The sequence below is a fragment of the Zalophus californianus genome, chromosome 7 (genome assembly GCF_009762305.2).
Source record: "Zalophus californianus isolate mZalCal1 chromosome 7, mZalCal1.pri.v2, whole genome shotgun sequence".
Taxonomy (NCBI): Eukaryota; Metazoa; Chordata; class Mammalia; order Carnivora; family Otariidae; genus Zalophus; species Zalophus californianus.
This window is the reverse complement of record NC_045601.1, coordinates 70,212,509-70,235,580: the sequence shown is the minus strand read 5'-3', so window position 1 is coordinate 70,235,580 and position 23,072 is coordinate 70,212,509. Positions and strand designations below refer to the sequence as shown.

General features: G+C 39.7%; 1 protein-coding gene across 1 annotated transcript; it reads left to right on the top strand.

Moving 5' to 3' along the window:
- The first annotated feature begins 8,015 nt into the window (after positions 1-8,015).
- On the top strand, positions 8,016-12,204 carry PNRC1 (proline rich nuclear receptor coactivator 1). The gene is made up of 2 exons (XM_035728646.1): positions 8,016-8,702; positions 11,126-12,204. The coding sequence occupies exons 1-2, from the start codon at positions 8,163-8,165 to the stop codon at positions 11,567-11,569; spliced, it is 984 nt and encodes a 327-aa protein (XP_035584539.1). The 5' UTR covers positions 8,016-8,162; the 3' UTR covers positions 11,570-12,204.
- The last annotated feature ends 10,868 nt before the right edge of the window (positions 12,205-23,072 follow it).

Below are 23,072 nucleotides of genomic sequence, written 5' to 3'. Positions count from 1 at the left end.
GTATAATGTGCTAACTCACTAGTTAAGCCACAAAAACACCCTCTTCTCTCCTCTGAAACTCAAAAAGCTGGTGACATCATTTTAGCTATAGCATTTATAGGAATGAGTCATATCTGGCTGTGAGTCATAATCAATATCTCGGAGAAAACTTGGCAAAATATCAACATCACAGCTTCATTCTGAGCTCCTTGGTGAAGTTGGTTGTGCTTGTTCTTCAGCTCTGTAATCCAAACATTGTTTGGTCTTTCTCTGTATGTTCAGGAATTTAAAAAAAAATGATATGACTCAGGGAATGTTAGTTTTATCTTCTTGTACAAATCTTAAATTTTCAAGGATTATAATAAAGACACGGTAAAGATAATTCAGGCAATGTTGATTTGATTGTTTTGTATAAATCCTAAATCTTTCTGGATGTTTTAAGGACATGGAAATGTTCTTTCTTAGGAAGAATTAGCAGAAAATCATTGGCCAAGTCTCATTTTTCCTTTTTGTGTTCTGAGGTTACAAACCACAGGGAAAAAAACTCTATATAGTCTCACTCAGGCTTGAAAATCACAAGCGTTTCTCTGAAACAAATACTCATTTTGGAACTTTTAACATCACATAGTTGAAAGAGCCCTAGCGTCTGAAATTCTACAGTATCACATCACCCTAAGTTCAAATACTATAAAAATTGGGGCACTGGAGTACTTTGTAAAAATGAAATATGCTGTTTTCCTCATGGACTTTTAGCTGCTTAGAAGGACTGGATTGAATCAATTACTCGGGGACCTGAAATATAAAGAAGATTTAATAGGATATGTTTTAATCCATTCTCTTTACTATATCTTAAATTTCTTGGAAGTAGTTTTCCTATCTTCTGGAAATGTCACATGAAATAGTCAAAGATAACCAGACTGATTAAACAAATGGATTTTCATGTTTTTGCACTGAACAGGAGTAAGAATGCTTTTTCTATTAGGGCTTCGTAGGCGAATAAAAAACAACTTAATTATTTTAGGGTTCTTTTGTTTTTGAGAGACAAAACAAAATTTTGATTCACTTGGCTTTAAAGTGAAGAACATCAAAAATAAAACCTTACTAAAAAAGAAAATAAAAAAGAACACCTATTAAATCATAGCAATTATGTTTTCTCCCTAAATTGCTCCCTCCGGATTTTCACGTTCTTGTCAAAGCTATGATTTCTCTCCAAATCAGTCAGGTTTGAAGTTTCAAACATCCCGCACATAGCCTGGTCTCTCGGCTGGACTCATATTGTCAGTCACCAAGTCTCAGGCCTTTATCTTCAAGTTCACCCTTCCATGTCCTTGCACTATGTTAGCCAGAGTCCTCAGGTGCCTCACAGCTCTTATTGCCATTTCTCTCACTGCCTCCAATCTATCTTTAGAGGAGTTTTTGGCGTATTTGCCTAAAGATTCAGGTAAGTAAAGGAGTGAAATGAGCTGACTGAGCACAGGCCTTATTTGAAAGGACAGTCTCCACTCAGCTCCAGCTAATTGCTGCTTCATCAAGGATGATGGGACAGTGTCACTAGAAATCAGTTTTCTAAGAATAGTCAGAGATCCCCAGAGTTTCCATAGGTTCTCTCACTTCCCTTGAATTCCTCAGAATTGTAGGTACAAGGAGAGAGATATTTTAGACCTGTAAGATAGGTTATGAAATGTATTGGGCTGGCCAAACTTCTCATTGCTTGTCACGTCCACAATCCCTGAAGTGGCCCTAAGTGGTTCCTTATTCATAGATGCCTCATCATCCTGCTTCATCATCCTCGCCAAGAGCCACCAAGAGGAGGTCTAGGAAGAGAGTTAAGAAAGTTCTGTTGAACCCAGATGATGGTAATGAATCATCCGGTCTGGACCAATCCAAACTGGACCAATCAGTTTTTCTCTCTCTGGAATTTGAACTTTAGATTAACGGTGAGTTAATTGGTAGTGATAGTGGATGTGGAAATACACAAACAGCACAAACAGAAAGAGTAGTGGAGTCATGGGAATGTCAGAACATTTAGAGTAAGGATCAACGGACATCTTTTTTTTTTTTTAAAGATTTTATTTATTTATTCATGAAAGACAGAGAGAGAGAGAGAGAGAGAGGCTGAGGGAGAAGCAGGCCCCCAAGGAGTAGGGAGCCCGACACAGGACTCGATCCCAGGACTCTGGGATCACGACCTGAGCCGAAGGAAGACACTTAACCATCTGAGCCACCCAGGCGCCCTCAACAAACATCTTCTGCTAAGGAGTGACAAAATAACCTAGTAACTAAGGTTGCATGGGATCCTGAATAAATTTCGAGTTTCCAGATTTCATTCCAGGTCAGTTAGGCACCAGACTGTTATTCCTCTGTCTCCCATGAGTTCTGGATATGAAGGTTTTCACTGGATCCTATGAGGCCTGGTAGGTGTCTTGTCTTCCTTATGTCTGTCTATGTGTGCCTACCCTTAAAACAAATACACCATTGGGGCGCCTGGGTGGCTCAGTCGTTAAGCATCTGCCTTCGGCTCAGGTCATGATCCCAGGGTCCTGGGATCGAGCCACGCATCGAGCTCCCTGCTCCGCAGGAAGCCTGCTTCTCCCTCTCCCACTCCCCCTGCTATGTTCCCTCTCTCGCTGTGTCTCTCTGTGTCAAATAAATAAATAAAATCTTAAAAAAAAAAAAACAAATACGCCATTACTTTAGGAACCTGAGTGAATTCCTGCAATGAAAAAAACCTAACAATGTAGACAATGCTTTCTTTAAAAGGGGAGGGGGGGCAGTAGCTTTACTCAAACTTTGGTAAATTATAAAATGCTTGTCCTAATTCTTCTTTTCTGTGGTTCTCTGCCCTTCTCCATTTGTTGTGATATAGAAAATCATTCTGGAATACTTGTAAGAACACTACTTAACTAAAAATACATCAATAAAGCAATAAAAATGTGCTAATATTCCACAGTGCACTCTGTCACACACACAAAACTGGCATTAAGTTTTTGATGACTTGATCAAGAGTAATTGCAAGTAGGGATTTTTTTTTATTTTTTTATTTATTTTTATTTAATTTTTTTTATAATGGATTAAATGTTTTAAATGATTTCATAGTGTTAGAATTAGAAATTAAAAAAATCAATGTAGGGCACCTGGGTGGCTCAGTCGGTTAAGCATCTGCCTTCAGCTGCCTTCAGCTCCCCCCCTGCTCAGGGGGGAGTCTGCTTCTCCCTTTGACCCTCCCCCTTCTAATGCTCTCTCTATCTCATCCTCTCTCTCAAATAAATAAATAAAATCTTTAAAAAAATCAAAATAAAAAAATAAAAAATCAATGTAGACTCATGACTTTGAAATGTCTTCCAATTTTGTCCAAAAAATGGCCTAGCAGTGCTATTATTCTAATCCCAATCTGTACTCATGCAAGAACAATCTCATATTCATCCCTGATGCCCAGATTTTTCCACTAATATTTTCTTCACTTAAAGGAACTAAGGTTCTTTATAAAATAGTTCATTCTGTGTTTTGGGTTAGAGAAAGAGGAAGATAATCTTGTTTTCAAAATGAAATGTTTGAAATGTTTTCAAAAATGTTTGCGAGAAGTGCTGAAGAGACAATAGAACCATCTTAAAAGGACTTTTACTGGCCAAGATTTAAAAAAAAAAAAAAAGGAAAATGATCATAGATGATTGAAACTGTGTTAATCTATGAAAGTCCATAATGATTCTCCAAAGGAAAAAAGTTTAAAATTTAGTCATAGGTAGTTTGGCTATAAAAGATAGTGGGGGGTGCCTGGCTGGCTCAGCTGGTGGAGGGTGTGACTCTTGATCTCGGGGTTGTGAGTTTGAGCCCAGATTGGGTGTAGAGATTCCTTAAAAAAAATAAAATCTTTTTTTTAAAAAAAAGATAGTGCCTGTGATAATATAGATATGTTAATTTTTTAAAAAGTTGAATAAATACAGTTATATGTATGGGTTTTTAAAAAATAATCTAAAGCATATATTAGTTTATAAAGCACAGGCATGCCTTTTCTCTAATTGCAACAGCAGGAAAGGATGAAGAGAAGAAATTGGGAATCGCCAAGCAGTCCTGGAAAAAAATATTAACTATACAAAGAACAGAAAGAACTGCTCCACATCATTTGTTACACATAACAACTGGGTAGAAAGGAGATCCAACATTTAATCAGGACTGGGGTAGCAAAATGATCAAGTAGAAAGTGAATTCCATAGTGTTTTTCATGATGATAATTTGCCAAATGTCCTGAAGACATCTAATTGCGTAGACTCCCTCCCTGTCTCATGAAAGGTGAAAACTTTCAATGATCCTATTAATTGCAACAAATCAATGAGACAAAATCAGTTTGCAAAAAATGAACAATCTATCTCATTATGTAATGATAAGAAACTGGATTCTGTAAGGTGGCCAAATGAAACCTAAAAAATACATCATTTCAGGAGAAGCATTAGGTTGCATCTTGTGAATGGCAAGGATTTTAAAAAGTTTTATCAGTGTATGAAAGGAGACACAACCCAAGCCTAAGACCCGACTAAGATTAAATTGGTTGAAACCCCAGCTGGTCTAAATAACATGCTTTTTCTTTTGGTTTTATAGCTAGTGTGAAATAGAATCAAGTCTCTATAATATTACTATACCCTGGGGCTGCCACTGGTCCTTTGACATCTTTGTACCAATAATAAAAAAACTTCTTTTTCTCCAGGTAGCCCCAGGAAAGAATGGCTTTTAAAAGAAGAGGGAGAGCTGTATTTCAGGCCTCCCTTCCCCCTTTGGCCAAAGAACAACCTGCACAGGCCTGCTGCCCCTCTTAGGAAAGTTTAAGAAATAAATGTGGTAAAATTACTGCCACCCCAGAAAGATATAAATATAGGGATAACAAAGATTTCAACCTGTGGTAATAATACTTTAGTAGCAATTTAATATCAATATTGTCATTATTGTGATATTTTGTGCATATTGTTTGCTTCTAAATATAAACCAAATAATTTCAATTAAATTTTTCAGACTATGTTGATAAAATAAGGCTTGTGGTCATTGCCTAAATGTCAGGGAAATTTGGGGTTGTTAATTGTAAACATTTTGATTTCCTGGTTGTGTTCAGTGTTTAGAGGAATTTTATTTCATAAATATGAAAGATGAATAATTTGAGCATTAAGGAACGTATACATTGTTCTTTTCATACGTGTCCCTTAGAGCTTAGACATTTAAGATCTAAGCAGTAACAGGTAGAGGAAATGGAAATAAAGCCACGATGAAGGGAAAAGAAAAATGTTAAGAGAAGGACAGAAAGATGGTATTCAAGGCAGAGAAAGAGAGAGAAGGACAGAAGTAAAATGTAAGAGACAAAGGTCGACAGGGGAGAGAGGAGAGGAATTCAGAGAGCTCTCAAGTGTTAATGCACGTAAGCTGCTTATATCACACATGGTTTTTTACCTCATTTCCCTGCTCTTTACTACCTGGTTTACTTTTCAATTGTTTATTAAAAAAAAACAACAAAAACCAAACCAAAGCCAACCAACAAACAAAAAAAACAATTTCCTCTAAAGAAACTGTTGACTTCAAAATAAAACCAAGACATGCACTGGAACAAAAGTCTGCAAGACCCCTGAGAGTCCTCCCAAAACTTACTTTACCTTTGGAATGTCTTGCTACCTCCATGATTCGCCGTTTGGGCCCAGACAAGAGCTTCGGACCTCTTCCTTTGTATCATATAGCACAGATGAAACCAGGTTTGAGTATTAAAATTAGGCTTTTCTAAAGACAAAGGATCTATAGGAACTATACACAAAGAATAACATGAAATCCACTAATGTGGTTTATAAAACCTGGATTGTTCTCGTCTGGTGATCCATTCCAGCTCCCTCTTTGTGGCGGGCACCAGCTTAGCACACATCACCCAGGTGGCCACAGCTGCAAGGCTACCTTTCTTAATGTACAGAATCCAGGGTTTTACATGAGGCCTACCGTTTAGGCCTCAAAAGTATAAACTACATACCACGTAATAACTCTAACATAGGTGTCTTCCATCAGGGGCCCCTCTGAACTGACTACCAGTTAGCAGCCCCCTGGAGGGTAAATTATTCTCCAGGACAGTGTAATATTATCCCTAGATAAAACCAAACTTTAGGCCTTGGGACCTACTGGAAAAGAGGACTTAGGCATTAGGAGTTGAAGGGATTTAGTCCCTGACTCATTCTGTGACCCTTAGGTAAGTTATTTTGTCCTTAGAGGTTTTATTTACATCATAGGTCAAATACAACTTATCTCTATTTTAAATGATTAGAGTAGGAATAAAATGAGTTAGATGAAAAAGTGCTTTGAGAAAGTGTAAACTTTTACTAAAACAATTTTAAAAAATTTTTAATTTTTATTTTTTTAAACTCTTACAAAAACAAAAGAACTATGTTATTCCAGAGTCTCCATAATCTTTGCCTGCTCTTCACCGATTCTTGCCAGGCCATTCTCTTCTCCTGATCTTGAACCCAACTTCAATTTGCACACCAGAGGATTTGAATTAAGGGCCCTCTAAGATCTGTCACAGCTCTGGAAGTATAGGATTCCCGTTCATCCAATGAATATGAGCATTTACTATGTAACCTGCTGGAAACCCAAGAATGAGTAAAATCTAGCAAAAATGATAAAACCCAGCAATCACTAATGACGGAATGTCATATGAAAAGTTTATACAGATCTTCCTCAATTTACAAGGGGATTATACCATCTGTGTAAAGTTTTGGAAACATTATTCTAGATATTCCCTCTGTCCAACTTTGTTACTAATCATAAAACATTTATCAAGCACTACAAAGCTGAAAAATATTGGCTAGAGGCTGTAAGGATACAGAGAAGTGTAAGATTATTGTGGTGGTGTAAAGACCTACAATCTCGTGTGGCAGGTTGTATGGATGATGTTAAAACTTTGGTCTTGCCATCCCTGGACTGGAGTTCAAATTCTATTAACTTACTACGATGTTTGCCAAGTACTTTTTGCCTTTCTAAGCCTGTTTACTCTCTGATGAAATGGGGATAAAATATAGTACCCATTCCTTAGGGTTGTTGTGAAGTTCAAATGACATTATTTACATGAAGAACAGTTTCTGCCACAAAATTACTTGATAAAATAGCCATGATACTTTGTGTGTGTGAGCACAGTGCGGAGAGATGATGAGCGTGAGATTTACATAACACACAGCGAGCAAAACACACTATGTTGCAGATATGTTTCACTTTCTCCCTTTGAGACGCAAGCCTCCTCCTTTGCTTCTTCTTCAGTGTCAGGCACCGTTTGGTGATCCCCAAGTCTCACAGTCCTTTAAGTATAAAGACAGTAACATTTCCATTGCTCAATTACGGACTTATGGGGAACTCTTTCAATGCTAAGGAGCCAATTTCAGTCAGTCACTCCTTAATTCTTACTCTCTTTACCGTGGCTAATGAACCGCGTTGGAAACCCGAGTAAATGAAAAAAAAAAAAAAATAAGTCACACTTCGCCGAATAGAACTTAAATGTGGACTGATCTTCTTACAATTGCGAAGAATGAAACCCCTATAACGTACTTTGAAATCTTAAAAATTATAATAATGTTATTAATGTTGGGCTTGAAATAAAACATACATCCCCAAGGTCAGTGGCTAAGGAGGCTTCAGTGGCCTTGACGTTTCCAGATTCTTTCTCCCGCCCCCACCCCTTTTTCCAAATTCAGCCTAGATCAAGCACTTCGACCACTGCCTTCGGGGCAAGGTGCGGGGGCGAGTAAGAAGAAGGGTGGGGGAGGTGGGGCTGAAACGGAACTTCATTGTTCGCGGGACCGACTCTTCCCGAAAGAGCCCGTTGGCAGCGCCTGCGCAGTGCGCGCTCTTTGTGCGGGGCTGCAGCAAGCTGGTTGTTTGTGTGTGTCTCTCGGAGGCGGTGGAGGGAGCGCCGGAGGGGCGTGGCATGTTCTGTCGCATTCTGATTGGGCTCTTGGAAGGAGGTGGGCGGGCATAGGGCGGAGCTTCTGATAACAACACTCGGCGCTGAGGCTGAAGCTATTTGTTGCTGCGCCGCCACCGCCCGAACCATGGTCCGCGCTCCACTCGGGCTCTCTTAGCAGCAGCCGCCGCCGCCGCCGCCGCCGCCGCCGCCCTGTGATCGCTGGCTTCACTTCCTCCTTTTCTTCTTGCTGAGCCACTTTCCTCCTAGAGCTATGACCGTCGTCTCCGTCCCGCAGCGGGAGCCACTTGTCCTGGGCGGCCGCCTTGCGCCCCTGGGCTTTTCCGCCCGCGGTTACTTCGGGGCCCTCCCGATGGTGACCACGGCCCCGCCGCCTTTACCCCGAATCCCGGATCCCCGGGCACTGCCCCCCACCCTTTTCCTCCCTCACTTCCTAGGGGGAGACGGTCCCTGTCTGACCCCGCAGCCTCGCGCCCCTGCACCTCTGTCCAACTGTAGTCTAGCTACGGCGGGAGGCACCCCTCGGGCAGCGCCAAAGAAGCGGCGAAAGAAGAGGGTGCGGGCCAGCCCGGCAGGGCAGCTCCCCAGCCGCTTCCATCAGTACCAGCAGCACCGGCCGAGCCTCGAGGGCGGGCGGAGCCCCGCGACGGGCCCGAGCGGAGCGCAGGAAGTCCCGGACCAGGCGGCCAATTTGGCCCCGGGTCCTGCGGCCGCAACCCAAAGTGAGGAAGCGAGCCCTTTCTCTGGCCAGCTGCCGCCAGCGGCGCCGGGCCAACCCTCGTTCAGAAGAGAGGTAAGGGCTGCGAGGGGGACGTGGGGACTGTTGAGTTCTGGCCCTTAGACGGCCACGGCCGGGCTTTGGAATTTGGGGCCCTGCACTGAGGGGTCGGGAAGGGGGGGCCGGGGTGAGGGGCGGCTGTTTACTCGGGAGGGAAGTTTCCGTGACGCCCGCTCTGTTCTAGCCGGGGGAGGGAGGGGGAGGGGGAGGCATGCGCTGGCGCTGCTGATTGGCTACCAGGAGCTAGCCAATAAGAGGAGCGGCTGCGCCCCAGCAACAGCCCCGATTTAGAAGGCTGGCGCAGTTCCAGGGGGTTTCGGTGTTCGGGCGCGCGGTGGGGTGGGGGATGGAAGGGGCCCGAGGGAGGCTGACGTCAGCGCGCGCTACGTGCGCAGCGCTCCGGCGCTCATGAAGGAGGTGAGGCCGTGTGGCCGTGGTAGGGGAAGGGGTGGGCGACCGCTTTCGACTACCTGACCGTTGGAAGCTCCAAGATAGGTCCGCGGCGCGCGTGCACTGTCTCACCTCCCTGTTGTGGGATTTGGAGTGGGCTACAAGCGGCTCCATTCCCTTCGGCTTGCTTTTTGCTGAGATGAGACGTGCTCCGTGTGCGGCGCTGGCCCAACTGGGGCTCTGACCCTCGCCGGCCAACCTGCTTAGCTCTACTTTTAACTTTAAAAGTTGGCAGGAGAGGCGGCAGTCTTTTAGATGACTAGTTTTTGCGTCTATTAGATGAAGAGAATTGTTTACACTCTGATGTAGTGGGCTTTATTAGTGGAAGGTAGTTTTATTGTGTCCAGAATGATGAAACTTCAGAAAGAAAAGTTGTAAGTTGAATTGACGTTAAGCCACCCAATCGCCATGCTGTTGGGAAACTTGAACGAGATTAAATCGCTAGAATGATTTGAAGTTAACCTTTATAGCAAAATAAAACCTTTCAATTTCAGAGACTTCCCGTCTACTGTCTCAATAAGAAATGAAAATAAGTGGGGTGCCTGGGTGGCTCAAGTCGGTTGAGCGTCTCTTCGGCTCAAGTCATAATCCTGGAGTCCTGGGATCCAGTCCCTGCGTTGGCCTCCCTGCGTTGGCCTTCCTGCTCCGCGGGGAGTCCGCTGCTTTCTCTGCCTGCAGCTCCCCCTACTTGTGCTCTTTCTCTGACAAATAAAATCTTAAAAAAAAAAAAAATAAGTGGGCTCCTGGGTGGCTGGGTTGGTTGAGCGTTTGTTTGCCTTTGGCTCAAGTCATGAACCCGGAGTCGTGGGATCCAGTCCCCTCATAATGCTCCCTGCTGCTCCCTCTGCCCCCCCTCCCCCGTGCGCGCGCGCTCGCGGTCTCGCAAAAGGAAAATCTTAAAAAAATAAAACACTACATATTTTTAACAGCCATGTTTTGTTGGGAGAATTTTTGGAGAGATTTGCAGGTTCTCTCTCGCTGTGCCCTTGAAAAAAAAAATCTGACCTCCGTGATGACTTGCATTAGATTGAAATTTTAAAATTCCACGGCCCTGAAATAATGAGCGATAAGCTAATACCCTGCTTTTGTACTTCTTGTTTCCTGGTTAACAAGTAGTAATTCTTTTCTAGAACTATTAAAACAGGGAACTCTGGCAGTTACATGGAATGTTAACTTGTGCCCCAGCTTTTGTATTTTTTTGTCCCGCTTCCCTACCATATTACAAGTGTTGGAAGGGAAGTAGACTTTATAGTTTTCCATCCGGTCATGGCTTCCTGTAAAGATCACTTAAGTTAGGAAGGTGATTAGAATTGGTGTAGCAAAGTTCTTGAAGCAGTTAAACCAGGGAAGTAGGTGCGGGTGGAAACATTTTCCTGATTATATATTTGCTGTAAGTATATGGAAAGATGATAAAAAGTGATTAGTATTTAAGTTTGTGAAATTTTGTTTTCAGAAACTGGGAGATAATTTTTCTGTGTACTTAGTAACCATTATTAAAACACTCACTTAAAATCTAGTTCCTGCTAATCAAATTTCTATCGTGTATTATCTGTTCTTATCAGTTCAATATCTGGAATAATTTTAAAAGGATTTGACTAAAAGATAACATAGTAATCTATGAACATTGTTTCTTATTTTTAACCAGACTCAGCCAGTCAAAATGAAAGCATGTGAACCTTAGACACTGTAAAACCACTGACACACCTTCAGTTTGTGTATGTTTGGAAGGTAGCTCATTATTCTTTCTTATAGGAAGATGAACTTGGGGTTTTCCCTTTGACTCCCTACATTGCATACTGGTGATGGTAATGATTATATTTTTAGTAGTAAAATTAGATGTGTGCTTATTTGATAAGTGCAGTGAGCACATATGTTTAATCAAGACCATAAACTAAAGTCCAGGAGAAGAAAACAAATAGATGGTGTGAGGTTTGTGACTAATTTTTATCATGAGACTGTATTCACTTTTATGTTCCTTGTCTTTGTAGGTTTTAAAATCAAAGATGGGAAAATCGGAGAAAATTGCCATTCCCCACGGCCAGCTTGTTCATGGTATACACTTGTGTGAACAACCAAAGATAAACAGACAGAAAAGCAAATATAACTTACCACTAACCAAGATCACCTCTGCAAAAAGAAACGAAAATAACTTTTGGCAGGATTCTGTTTCATCTGATTTAATCCAGAAGCAGGAAAAAAAGCCTTTTAAAAATACTGAGAACATTAAAAATATGCATTTGAAGAAATCAGCATTTCTAACTGAAGTGAACCAAAAGGAAAATTACGCTGGGGCAAAGTTTAGTGATCCACCTTCTCCTAGTGTTCTTCCAAAGCCTCCCAGTCACTGGATGGGAAGCACTATTGAAAATTCCAACCAAAATAGGGAGCTGATGGCAGTACACTTAAAAACGCTCCTAAAAGTTCAAACTTAGATCTCAGATTGCAGTATGTCTGTAAGTTTTTTCAAAATCCCTGGAATCTTGAAAAAAAAAAATTGGTACAGAAATGGAAATTTGCCTTGTAACATTCAAGTGCAAAAGTGAGTTTAAAAAATTATAAACAACTTGTATTATATTTTATATTTTGTAAATATTGTATACCATGTATTATGTGTATATTGTTCATACTTGAGAGGTACATTATAGTTTTGTTATGAAAGTTATGTATTTTGCCCTACCAAATGGTAGTGTTTTGTATATATACAATGGAGAAATTTTAAGTGTGCTAAGGCACACGGAAGACCGATTTATTTGCACAAGGTACTGGGATTTTTTTAAACAGCTATCTAATCTCAAGGTGAAGATCTAAATGTGAACAGTTTACTAATGCACTACTGAAGTTTAAATCTGTGGCACAATCATTGTAAACATGGGGTTTGTCTGTGTTTCTCTAAATTGATTTCTGCCTTCTAATCTGTAATTACTGGAAAACTCCTATTCCCATTTTTACCAAACTTAATTTCTGGTTTTTGGTTTATCCATTCAAATTTATAATACCTCTAATTTTAATGCCAACAAAATTGGTTGTAATCAAATTTTAAAATAATAATATAATTTGGCCCCCCCTTTTATACTAGTCTTGACTCTGTGTGTGTGACTTTCATGTTTGTGTGACTAGGAGATGGATTTTAACTTCTCCATTTTATGGACTAATTGTCTTAGTATTATATTAATTGTCCTTCCTCTGAAATTTAGAGAGTCCAGTAATTTAACGCTGCTACCTCCAAGGGGAGGAATTCCCATTTTACAATGGAAATAGTTGTGAAAAGTACAACTGATCAGTTTATAATTTAGAATATATTTTTATATATGAACTGTTTCATAAATACTATTTGACTTAATCCTATAATTTCAGTGAAAGAAAACGACACTTGGTTTGGTGTACTAAGTTTATATTGATTTTGAATGGTGGTTCTTGAACCAAAGCAAGCATAATTTATATTAAAATAGTAGGTGGAGATTTGGAATCTCCTGACGTTTTTGCTAAAAGATAAGTATGGTAGCTTCTGTATTTGTAGTTTAAAATTCAAACTTTGTTCTAAGATTCTAAAGCACTAGTTTTCCCTGTATGGTTTCTAGTTCTAGAAAGCTAAAGTTTATCTTGAAACAAAAGGAAAGTTTTCTTGAGCAGTCAGGTGGTACTTAGACATACAAAAAGGGTGTTGAGGGTATATATGATTCTCTTAAGGTGGAATAGATGAGGAAGGTGCTACCATCCTTCCAAGAAAAGGTAAATGGAAGAGTGTCTTACACATTTGGTTCACACAGTAGGGGAGACTTTCTGGCTGTGCAAAGGTGGTTGGTGTGGGCACAACCTTAGAATTGTTACTGATGAGCTGTGCCAGGAGGGTATGAAAACATTGCCGCAAAATCTGAACTCGTTAACAGAAGTGCCTGCAGTCTTGTTTACATGGCACTTACCAGCCAACCGTTCTTTGGCCCTGGCTATAAAATGCTTTATTCTTGTTAATGTATGCCTATTTACATAACGTATAAGTTACATATAGCTTGCTTTAAAAAATGCATTTAGAGAAACTTTCAACAAAATATAGTAAGCTTTCAACCTTGCAAAATTCTGGAAATAGATTATTATAAAGTAATAGGTTTTATGAAGAGTAAACAAAATTGGCTGAGTTACACCACAGACCATACCGTTCAAAGGTATTAGCAAACTTAGAAGTTCAATAGTTTTGGTATTACAGTAAGATAACTATTTAGCAGCCTTAGTCCCTTTAGGCTGCTGTAACAATATACCAAAGACTGGGCAGCTTATAAATTTCTCACAGTCAGGAAGTCCAAGATCAAGGCACCAGCAGATCTAGTGTCTGAGAGCCCACTTGTGGTTCGGTTCATAGATGGGAAGTCTTCACTAAGTCACGTGGCAGGAAGGTTGAGGGAGCTTTCTCAGGCTCCTTTTGTAATAATCCCATTCATGAGGGTTCTGCCCTTACATCCTAATCCTTTCCCAAGGTCTCCACCTTGTAATATCATTAATTGTAGGTTAGGTTTCAACAGACACTGTAGTGCAGGCCAATTTAACAATTATTTTTCTCCTACTGAGGTCTTCAAATATTTTTCCTCCAATGTTCCTGTAACTGGTTTTGTGGGTTTATAAAGCAACCACTTAGTTACCAGCTTCAGGTATATATTTTAACTAGTACGGTAAAGGGGGCTCATAATTGTAAAAGGGTGAGAGGTTTATATATGTAGGATATTTTATACTGCAATTGCTTTTACAATTTGATACCTCAACTAATGCTGATAAAGTGACACGTACTGCTGATACAGTAACACCATAGAACTTTTATTTGCATTAATCTCCCTGCTAAGTATTTGTGTCTTTGTAGGCAGATAAAGGAAAAAGAAGGTAATAAAACATCAAATCACAGCATTAAAAATTGACAGGAACAATGCTTTTCAAAGGTGGTTTGTAAGTTAAAATACCAATTTTAAGATGGTTTATGTGGTTTATAAGTTAAAAGACTAGAATGTTACTAGGCAAGTAGACTACATTTTATCAGGACCAGCATTCAAGTTTTCGGTTTTGTTTTTTTTAAGATTTTGACAGAGCACAAGTAGGCGGAGTGGCAGGCAGAGGGAGAAGCAGGCTATCTGCTGAGCAGGGAGCTGGATGTGGGGCTTGATCCAGGACCCCAGAATCACTACCTGAGCTGCCTAACCGACTGAGCCACTCAGGCGCCCCTAGGGTGTTTTTTTTTTTTTTTTTTAAGATTTTGAGAGCGGGAACACAGGGAGGGTGAGGGCGAAGCTCCCCGCTCAACAAGGAGCTGATCCCAGGACCCTGGCGGCATGACCTGAGCCAAAGGCAGGTGCCTAGCGGACTGAGTCACCCTGGTGCCTCAGTATTCAGGTCTTCAGCAGTAGTTGACCTTTGAATAACATGGGTTTGAACTTGTTGGTCCACTTAGAAACGGATATTTAGGTATATAGTACAGTACTGTAAATATTTTTTCTAGCTCACTTTTTTAAGAATACAGAATACAATATGTAGAAAATATGTCTTAATTGACTTACTGGGTCAACAGACTTAAGTTTGAGGGAATCAAGTTCTATGTGGATTTTTTTGACTGCACAGGAGTTGGCACCCCTAAACCCATGTTATTCAGGGGTCAACTGGACTATATAATCACCCCTTTCCTTCACAATGTGTTAGCTTAAAGCTAGTGCAACACAAATGTAGGACTTAAATGGGATCCAGTTGTGCCACACTTGGGGAAAACCCATTTGTATTTCTCTTAACGCGTGATTTCAAACAATCTAAAAAACCCACGTCACTTTTGTCTTTACCTGCCCTCTTTAAAAGCCCTAACAACTTAACAGTGTCGAGAAGGAACAAAAGCTAGGCTCTACCCCAGTGCTCCTGCCCCTCAGCATTAGGCCCCACAATGGACCTGCAACCCACCCAAGACCGTGAAATAAGGTTGTGAGGAGCTGTGGCTGTGGTAGGCTAGACTCTGGATGCCCTGTCCCTCAACCCCCAGGATGTTTCAAAAGCACTGAGATGTTTGGGAGAGGGTTTGGGTTGTCCTCACTCAAGGCCACCCACCTTTGCCTTATTCCTGGTTCTTCCAGAAATGTTTGGGGGGGGATACTAAATGGCTTGAGATTACAAAAAAGGGGGACTGCTTTTGAGATTGAGGCCTTTAAGAGGTAGTAAAGACAAGTTTTGAGTGGGGACATCATTCTAGAAAAGAAGGGAAAGGGTTTAAAGATGCAAAGGAACTTGTATTTGATGTTCGCATTTTGTATGAGGCTCCATTCCTGCTCACATAGATGCAAATACCTTCTTCACAATAGTTGGGAAAACTCACTTTAGAAGTTCAGACCACAGTTTAAAATTCCCTCAATATTCAGTCACCAACTTTAATTTTTTCTAGTAATGTGTTGTAAATACTAAAACTAATGGGTTGCCTTAGATCTGACCTCTCTCCCAGTCTGATTCCAGAAAATGGTTCATTCTTGCACAGGTTTGATAACCCCTTTCAAGATTATAAAAATTTCTTAAACTAATATAGAGTCACTGTCTTTGGAAAATACAACTGTCTCAGCCACCCTTCCCCACCCTTGTTTGACATTTCTCAGCTCCTTTGTGACATTTCTGAGCAGCATGTCTACAGTTTAATGTGTGGGGGCTTCTGTGTGAGGTATGTTCAGGAAATACAAGAATAAATGGCAGAGCTGAAAGTTTGCAGGTGGCTGGGGAAGAAATGACAAATGTAACTAAAATACAAGCTGCATTCATTCCCCTTCTCTACAACAAATACCTGAAGAGATGAAAACAAAAGTAAAGTCATTGTTTCAGAAGGTAGTGGTGAATTCTGGTGAGTAGGGATTGTCCAGTTGGGAATCTGACACTGTAGAAGTAGCATTGAGTTGGCCCTTAAGATATTTGACACAGTATTTGACATGGAAAGAAAAGGAAAATAATTGTCAGAGGTAAAAGTCGGTGTAGACAGTGGTGTGAAATAGATGCAGAGTATCCAGTAGCTCAAGACAAGTACAAAGAAAGAACATATATTGAAAGTTGTACTGTGGGCGCCTGGGTGGCTCAGTTGGTTAAGCAACTGCCTTTGGCTCAGGTCATGATCCTGGAGTCCCGGGATCGAGTCCCGCATCGGGCTCCCTGCTCAGCGAGGAGCCTGCTTCTCCCTCTGGCCCTCCCCCCTCTCATGTGCTCTCTCTCTCGCTCTCATTCTCACTCTCTCAAAATAAATAAATCTTTAAAAAAAAAAGGTGTACTGCGGTAATAACCTGAGGGTCTTGAATGTCTCAAGAGTTGAACTTTATTCTGCAAGCGTGGCAGAGCCATCAAAGGTTTATGAGCAAGGGAAAGAGATTCCTGCCTTCAAAAAGAAAACAGGTGAAAATACGGAGAACAGTTTGGAAAGGGAAAGCTTGAGGAAAAGGATTTGTTGGTAGTTTAAAATCAGAGAAAAGAGCCTAAGGACATTACTGGAGGGAACACCCAGGCATGGACTTACTTGGGAGATGTTTTGAAGGTAGAATTAAGAATTGAGCAACTGCATGGATGGTAAGAAAACAGTTTTTAAATTGCTAATTAGGAAGACAAAACTAGCAATTAGGGAACTCTGCAGGGGGATCCAAATTACAGAGGAATGCAGTTTGATTTGCGTGTTGAACGTTGAGAGGTGTGTAGGATACCCACATGGAAATACACAGCAAGTAGAAGACAGCTCAGACCTAGAAGTACAGTTTGGGTAATAGTGCACAACATGAAAATGGAACTGAAATATTTTCAGGTGGCCTCTCTCTTTCTCCCGCAAGGCTTAAAACCTTTACCAGTACTCTTGACTTCATCCCTTCTGCCTCCTTTGGACGCTGAACTTCACCTATGACAGTAAATTAGTTGTTGAATTAAAAAGTATTTCCTCTGGAGGCGCCTGGGTGGCACAGTCAGTTAAGCATGAACCCTTGGTTTTGGCTCAGGTCGCGATCTCAGGGTCATAGGATCTAGCTCCGTAAGATCCAGCTCAGCACCTAGTGTGGAGCCTGCTTGAGATTCTCTCTCCCTCTGCCCCTTCTGCTCGTGCACTCTCTCTCAAATAAATCTTTTTAAAAAAGGTATTTCCTCTGAAACTGTTAAATGGTGGTTGGTTCTCTACCTACCTGTAAAAGTCTATGTTAGGAGATAGTTCCAATTCAAGTTCTGAATTCTGATAGCAGGGGGGCCCATTTGGTGACGGGAGTAATAAAGTTTATTTACTTTTTGTTAGTCCAAGATTTCAAACTAGGTAAAACTGACCTTTTATAACTTTTTTTTAAGTGATCTCTACATACGTTGTGGGACTCAAACTCACAACCCCAAGATCAAGACTTGCATGCTCTACTACTGACTGAGCCAGGTAGGTGCCCCAACCTTTTATACTTCTATTTCTCTTTTTGTGCATCTCCCATCTCCCAGTGACCCTCCATTACATTGCTGAATACATTATCCTTTAATTTAGAGGTTGGAAATCTCAATTCCCATGTCCTCTATGCAATTGACAACATGCTTCAGGTATCAAAGGGAATCAAACATACGTATATACTTGTGTGTGGAAAGGCTGACAGTCTCATCATCCTCCCATATATTTAAATTTTTGAAAGGCATTGCTGAACTAAATGCATCTTAAAATCACAGGCCTGCCTTGCTGAGCAGGCTCCTGAATCCATAAATCTATCAAAACCCCCCAAATACAACAGTTTTCAAGTGGAAAGGGAATGTCTATGTTGTGAGATGAGATGGCAGAAGTGTGTAAAACACAAATCGTGTAATTCAGAAACTACTTGTTTTTAAATTAAGGAAATTTGAGAGTACATTTTATAGAATGCTATTTATCAACACAAAAATTTAACCTTTGAAAGGAACTTTCTTGGAAATTTTAGATAGGATTCCCTGAAAGTATGGGGTAGATCGAGTTTTGGTTTTTTTAAGGGTTAGGGAATCATCTATTTTGTGCTTCAGCTAAACCCTTTTCTTTAAATCTCTTGGATTAGATTGTTTTGAATTAATCTCTGACAGTTTTCAGATTGTTACTTTTCATATCCTTTGCAATTATCTTGGAATTCTAAATTAAATATGCTGAAATATAATAAGTAATGTTCGTAAACACCAGGAATTGTATTTGTCAAACTTAAACTTGTGCTATAACCCAGATAGAATTACAATTTAAGATTTATATAATCTTGCATTTACTGAGGGTTCATTGTTGAGATCTTAGAATTCATTTTCTAAAGCGAGTTTATAGTAGTGTTCCCTTAGTGTAGAATCGGTGACACAAATTTAAAGTTCTGTTAGAGGAATAGTTTATCATAGATTATGTGACATTAATTACAGTCTCTAGAAAGAAAAAATGGGAGGACTTGCAAAAGCAACCTACATAGAAAATCATATGCACATTTGTCAAAGGAGGCTACATGTTCTATTCAAGCTCCATTTAATTAGATCATGTATTGTGAACATACAATAACTTAAAGGATATTGATAAACAATAATGATGAAAATACTTCATTTCTCTAGTAATTCACGCAATAATAACTTTTATGTATAAAAAAGGATTCAGGAAAGTAATTTTTCCTAACCTAATACATAAAGTGGCAGAAAATATGTGGTATTTTATATTTGGTTGTAAAGATAATAGATACTAATCAAATTCCTCCAAAGCTGGTCATATATACACAGCTACTCCTAAATTACTACAGGTAGTTCCTTTTTTCTAAAATTAGAGATTAACCTTATAGTTGTCAAAAGCAACAAATGTGTTCTCGGCAGTCTAGAATCTTGAGGAGAGGATGGCAGGTAGAATTTTGATGACTTTTGATTATTTCCAACATGCAAATGTTTGGTTTAAATTGAACTCAAAATTGCCTTTTAACAGGAAGATCTTTAAATAGGAAGATTATTATTATACTGTACTTAGCAACATCAAATCACAGAGAGCTTTGGTTCTTCCTATCAAAACTTTGGAGGGACTCCTGGGTGTCTCAGTTGGTTAAGCATCTGCCTTTGGCTCAAGTCATGATCCCAGCGTCCTGGGATCGAGTCCCGCATCAGGCTCCTTGCTGAGCAAGGAGCCTGCTTCTCTCCCTCTGCCCTGCTGCTCCCCCTGCTTGTGCACTCTCTCTGACAAATAAAGTCTTTAAAACAAAACAAAAAAACCTTGGAGATCTACAATTTTGGGGATCATCCTGCTGTGAAATAAAGGCTGTCAATGGTTGAAATTAGCCTTACTCTTTAAGTGATCAGGCACTTATTGCTCTCAAATTTTAGAATGAAAGGGCTAATATCAAAGATCAGATTGCCCTTTTCCATTAGCTTTCCAAAGGTCCTAGTCACTGTTTACTTCTTAACCATCTGTGTCTATTAAGTTCCTTTAATCTGATGCTTGAGACAGAACCTAAATTTCAAAGAAAAAGAGAATTAGGTTCATGAAAGTTCTTCCACTAAGGTTTTCCAAGCACTCTTTAGCTAATTGGAATACCCTATTTATGAACACTCCAGTTTTCAAAATCTTACTGTTAAATGCAAAATAATTGGAAAATACATGGATATATATGTGATAAAGCAAATATAATTTACTGCTAATTGTAGAATTTAGGTAGTGGGTATATGGGTGTTCACTGTAAAATTATTTTTTTACAAGAATTTTGTAACAAAATGTTAATAGAATTTGGGAAGATTAAAGCTGCCTTACTAGTTCACTCCAACATTGTAAGTTGAGTACATGCCAACAACTCTAAAAGCTTATATGTAGCATACAACACAAATTATCTTTTGAGGTTGTAAACCGTAAATCTTCCGAATGTTTTCCTTTGCATTTTCAGGTTGTCTGGTTAGTTGGTTATCACACTTCTAATAGAACAACTCTAATTAATGACTGAAACACCAAAGCCATTGTAAATAAGAACTGAAAGATTGGAGAGAGGAAAATGTATTTAAGCATTGGCTTATTTGGGAAATGTGACAGTCAAGCTATAATGTTAATGTTCACATAAATGGGGCACCTGGGTGGCTTAGATGGTTGAGCATCTGCCTTCGGCTTGGGTCGTGATCCCAGGGTCCTGGGATCGAGTCCCACATTGGGCTCTCTGCTAGACGGGGAGCCTGCTTCTCCCTCTGCCTCTGCCTCTCTCTCTCTCTGACTCTCATGAATAAATAAATAAAACATTTTATAAAAAAATGTTAATGCTTGAAGAAACTTTAATTAGGGATGATAAAGAGGAAACTATTATAAAGATTCTGAAGGGGATTTAAAATAACTGCCCATGGTTGGAGAGAAAAGTTAAAGAAATTATCTAAAGTGGAACAACTTGAACTTCAAGCTGTGAAAGGAAAAATATATGTATGACTCCCAAAAGAGAAGAAAGGGGATGGCTGAAGGGCTGGTTGGCATTGAAGTGATTAGGGAGTAGGGGGGGCATGGGGGTGTAAAATTCTTAACTCTTGGTTGGTTCCTACTCTTTAAAGCCTTTAATGCTGAGTTAATACCAATGGTGCTAATGGAAAGCTAAAAGTGTTTAAATTTCTCCTTAAAAGATGTAGTTCCACTTTCCATGGTAGACATAATTCATATACAAACCATAACCTTTTAGTCAGAATAAAGGGTGAAAAAAGTATGGTCCACAACACCTCTTAAAGAGTTATATTTGACTACTAACAGGTAGGTTAGACATTGGTATAAAGTGCTCTTCATATGAGATATTTTAGAACAAAAATTTTTCATCCATCATGTTTTGTTTTTATTAAAAAAAAAAACCCTCATCTAGATTATATGGTAAGAGGAGGGAATTACAAAGTATAAAACAATACCAAAAATGGTTTGACTTCATATATACATTAAAAATTGTAAGGAATATCTTAACAAAACTAGAACATTAGTATTTTTAATTCAGCTACATTTAATATTTTTAAGGCCAAAATTTGAAGGTTTACTGACAATGATGAATATCAATGTTCTTCTGTAAGGTTCTTATAAAATCATAAAAATATTTCACAGTGTGTTAAAGGAAACTTAATTTCTTCTTATTTTTAAAATACAAGATTTCCCAGAAGTCTGACCAATTGTACAGCTTATGTCAATTTTGAAAAGGTCTTCAACAGAATACTTTTCTCAAGTTGTGAAATACTACTTTCACAAAGCAGATACTGCCTCAACCAATGTAACAGGAATGATTCTTAATCCCCCCTAAAAAGCTATTACAATTTATTTACTTAATTTACTATTAAAAGAAATACGCTATCACTTGGTGCTTGGAAGACTTTTTTTTTTTTTTTTTTAAGATTTTATTGATTGGTTTACAGAGAGCCCCTGTGAGCAGTGAGAGGGGCAGAGGGAGAGTGCGAGCCCGACGCAGGGCTTGACCCAGGACCCTGATATATGACCTGAACTGAAATCAAGAGTCGGACACGTAACCAAGCCACCCAAGCACCCTTGGAAAATTATTTTATGCTGAGATTTTTCTTGAAACTTAAGTCAACTTAACAGCATTTTAAGTCTCTATCATTAGGATAAGCTAAGAAAACTAGAATGTAGTTGTTTCTTTAGAAAACAGGTGGTTGTAGCAAAGAATTCTGGTTTTCCTCAATGTACCTCTATGAAGGCCTTTCTAAAAAGTGTATAGTACTTAGGCATTCAGTTCTTAGAATTACAAACTAGTCATTTTGTTTCGTGTTTCAATTACACTTTTTCTGAGAAACTACTCATCATACACATAAGATCAAACAGTAATGAACATGCAATCAATCCATTTCTATGATTAAGTACTAATTACTGGCTAGGCATTCTCTGATCTGAGGAGACTGACCCTTTTAAATTTTTGGTCAGTGTTCTGAAAGAACACGAAACCTGACATATAGTAAGATATTCTTTTTTTTTTTTTTTTTTTAAAGATTTTTTTATTTATTTATTTGAGACAGAGAGAAAGCACATGAGAGGGGGGAGGGTCAGAGGGAGAAGCAGACTCCCTGCCAAGCAGGGAGCCCGATGTGGGACTCGATCCTGGGACTCCAGGATCATGACCTGAGCTGAAGGCAGCTGCCCAACCAACTGAGCCACCCAGGCGCCCTATAGTAAGATATTCTTGATTTTAATTTGTTAATTTACTATAAACATGTAGGTTGAATATGGTGTTTTGAATTCTATGAACCATATACTTAAAATCACTTTTTAAAAAAAGATTTTGAGATAGCAACCGGGAGAGAGTTGGGGTGCAGAGGTCGAGGGAGAAGGAAGCTCTCCACTGAGCAGGGAGCCTGATGCAGGAATCGACCCCAAGATTCTGGGATCATGACCTGAGCCAAAGGCAGATGCTTGACTGAGCCACCCAGGCGTCCCCAAATCACCTACTTTCAAAAAACGGTAACCATCAATCTACTCTGCACCCATCTACCCCCACAAGTTGATACTACTTATTTCCATAAGTTCAGAGTTGCAGTATATTCCTAGAATGTAAGATTCATATAGCCCTTTCCCCCAAACAGAATAAAAACATTACAATTTGGGGGAGAAAATACTACTGATGGCGTGTAATATTTTTTATTTCAATCTTTCACATGATTCCTTTAAGTAAAAAAATGGTATGTCATTATTATATCAACTTGAGAGAAGTTGAATCAACCTTATGTCTAACACTTCTATCAGTCTATTTCCAAAAAAGCTTGACTCAATTATCTTTAATTTGCTTAATTTTATAAACATCTTTAAAATTTATTTTGTTAATCACCATACATTAGTTTTTTTTTAAAGATTTATTTATTTGAGAGAGAATGAGAGATAGAGAGCACAAGAGGGAAGAGGGTCAGAGTTACTCCCTGCTGAGCAGGGAGCCCGATGTGGGACTCGATCCCAGGACTCCAGGATCATGACCTGAGCCGAAGGCAGTCCCTTAACCAACTGAGCCACCCAGGCGCCCACCA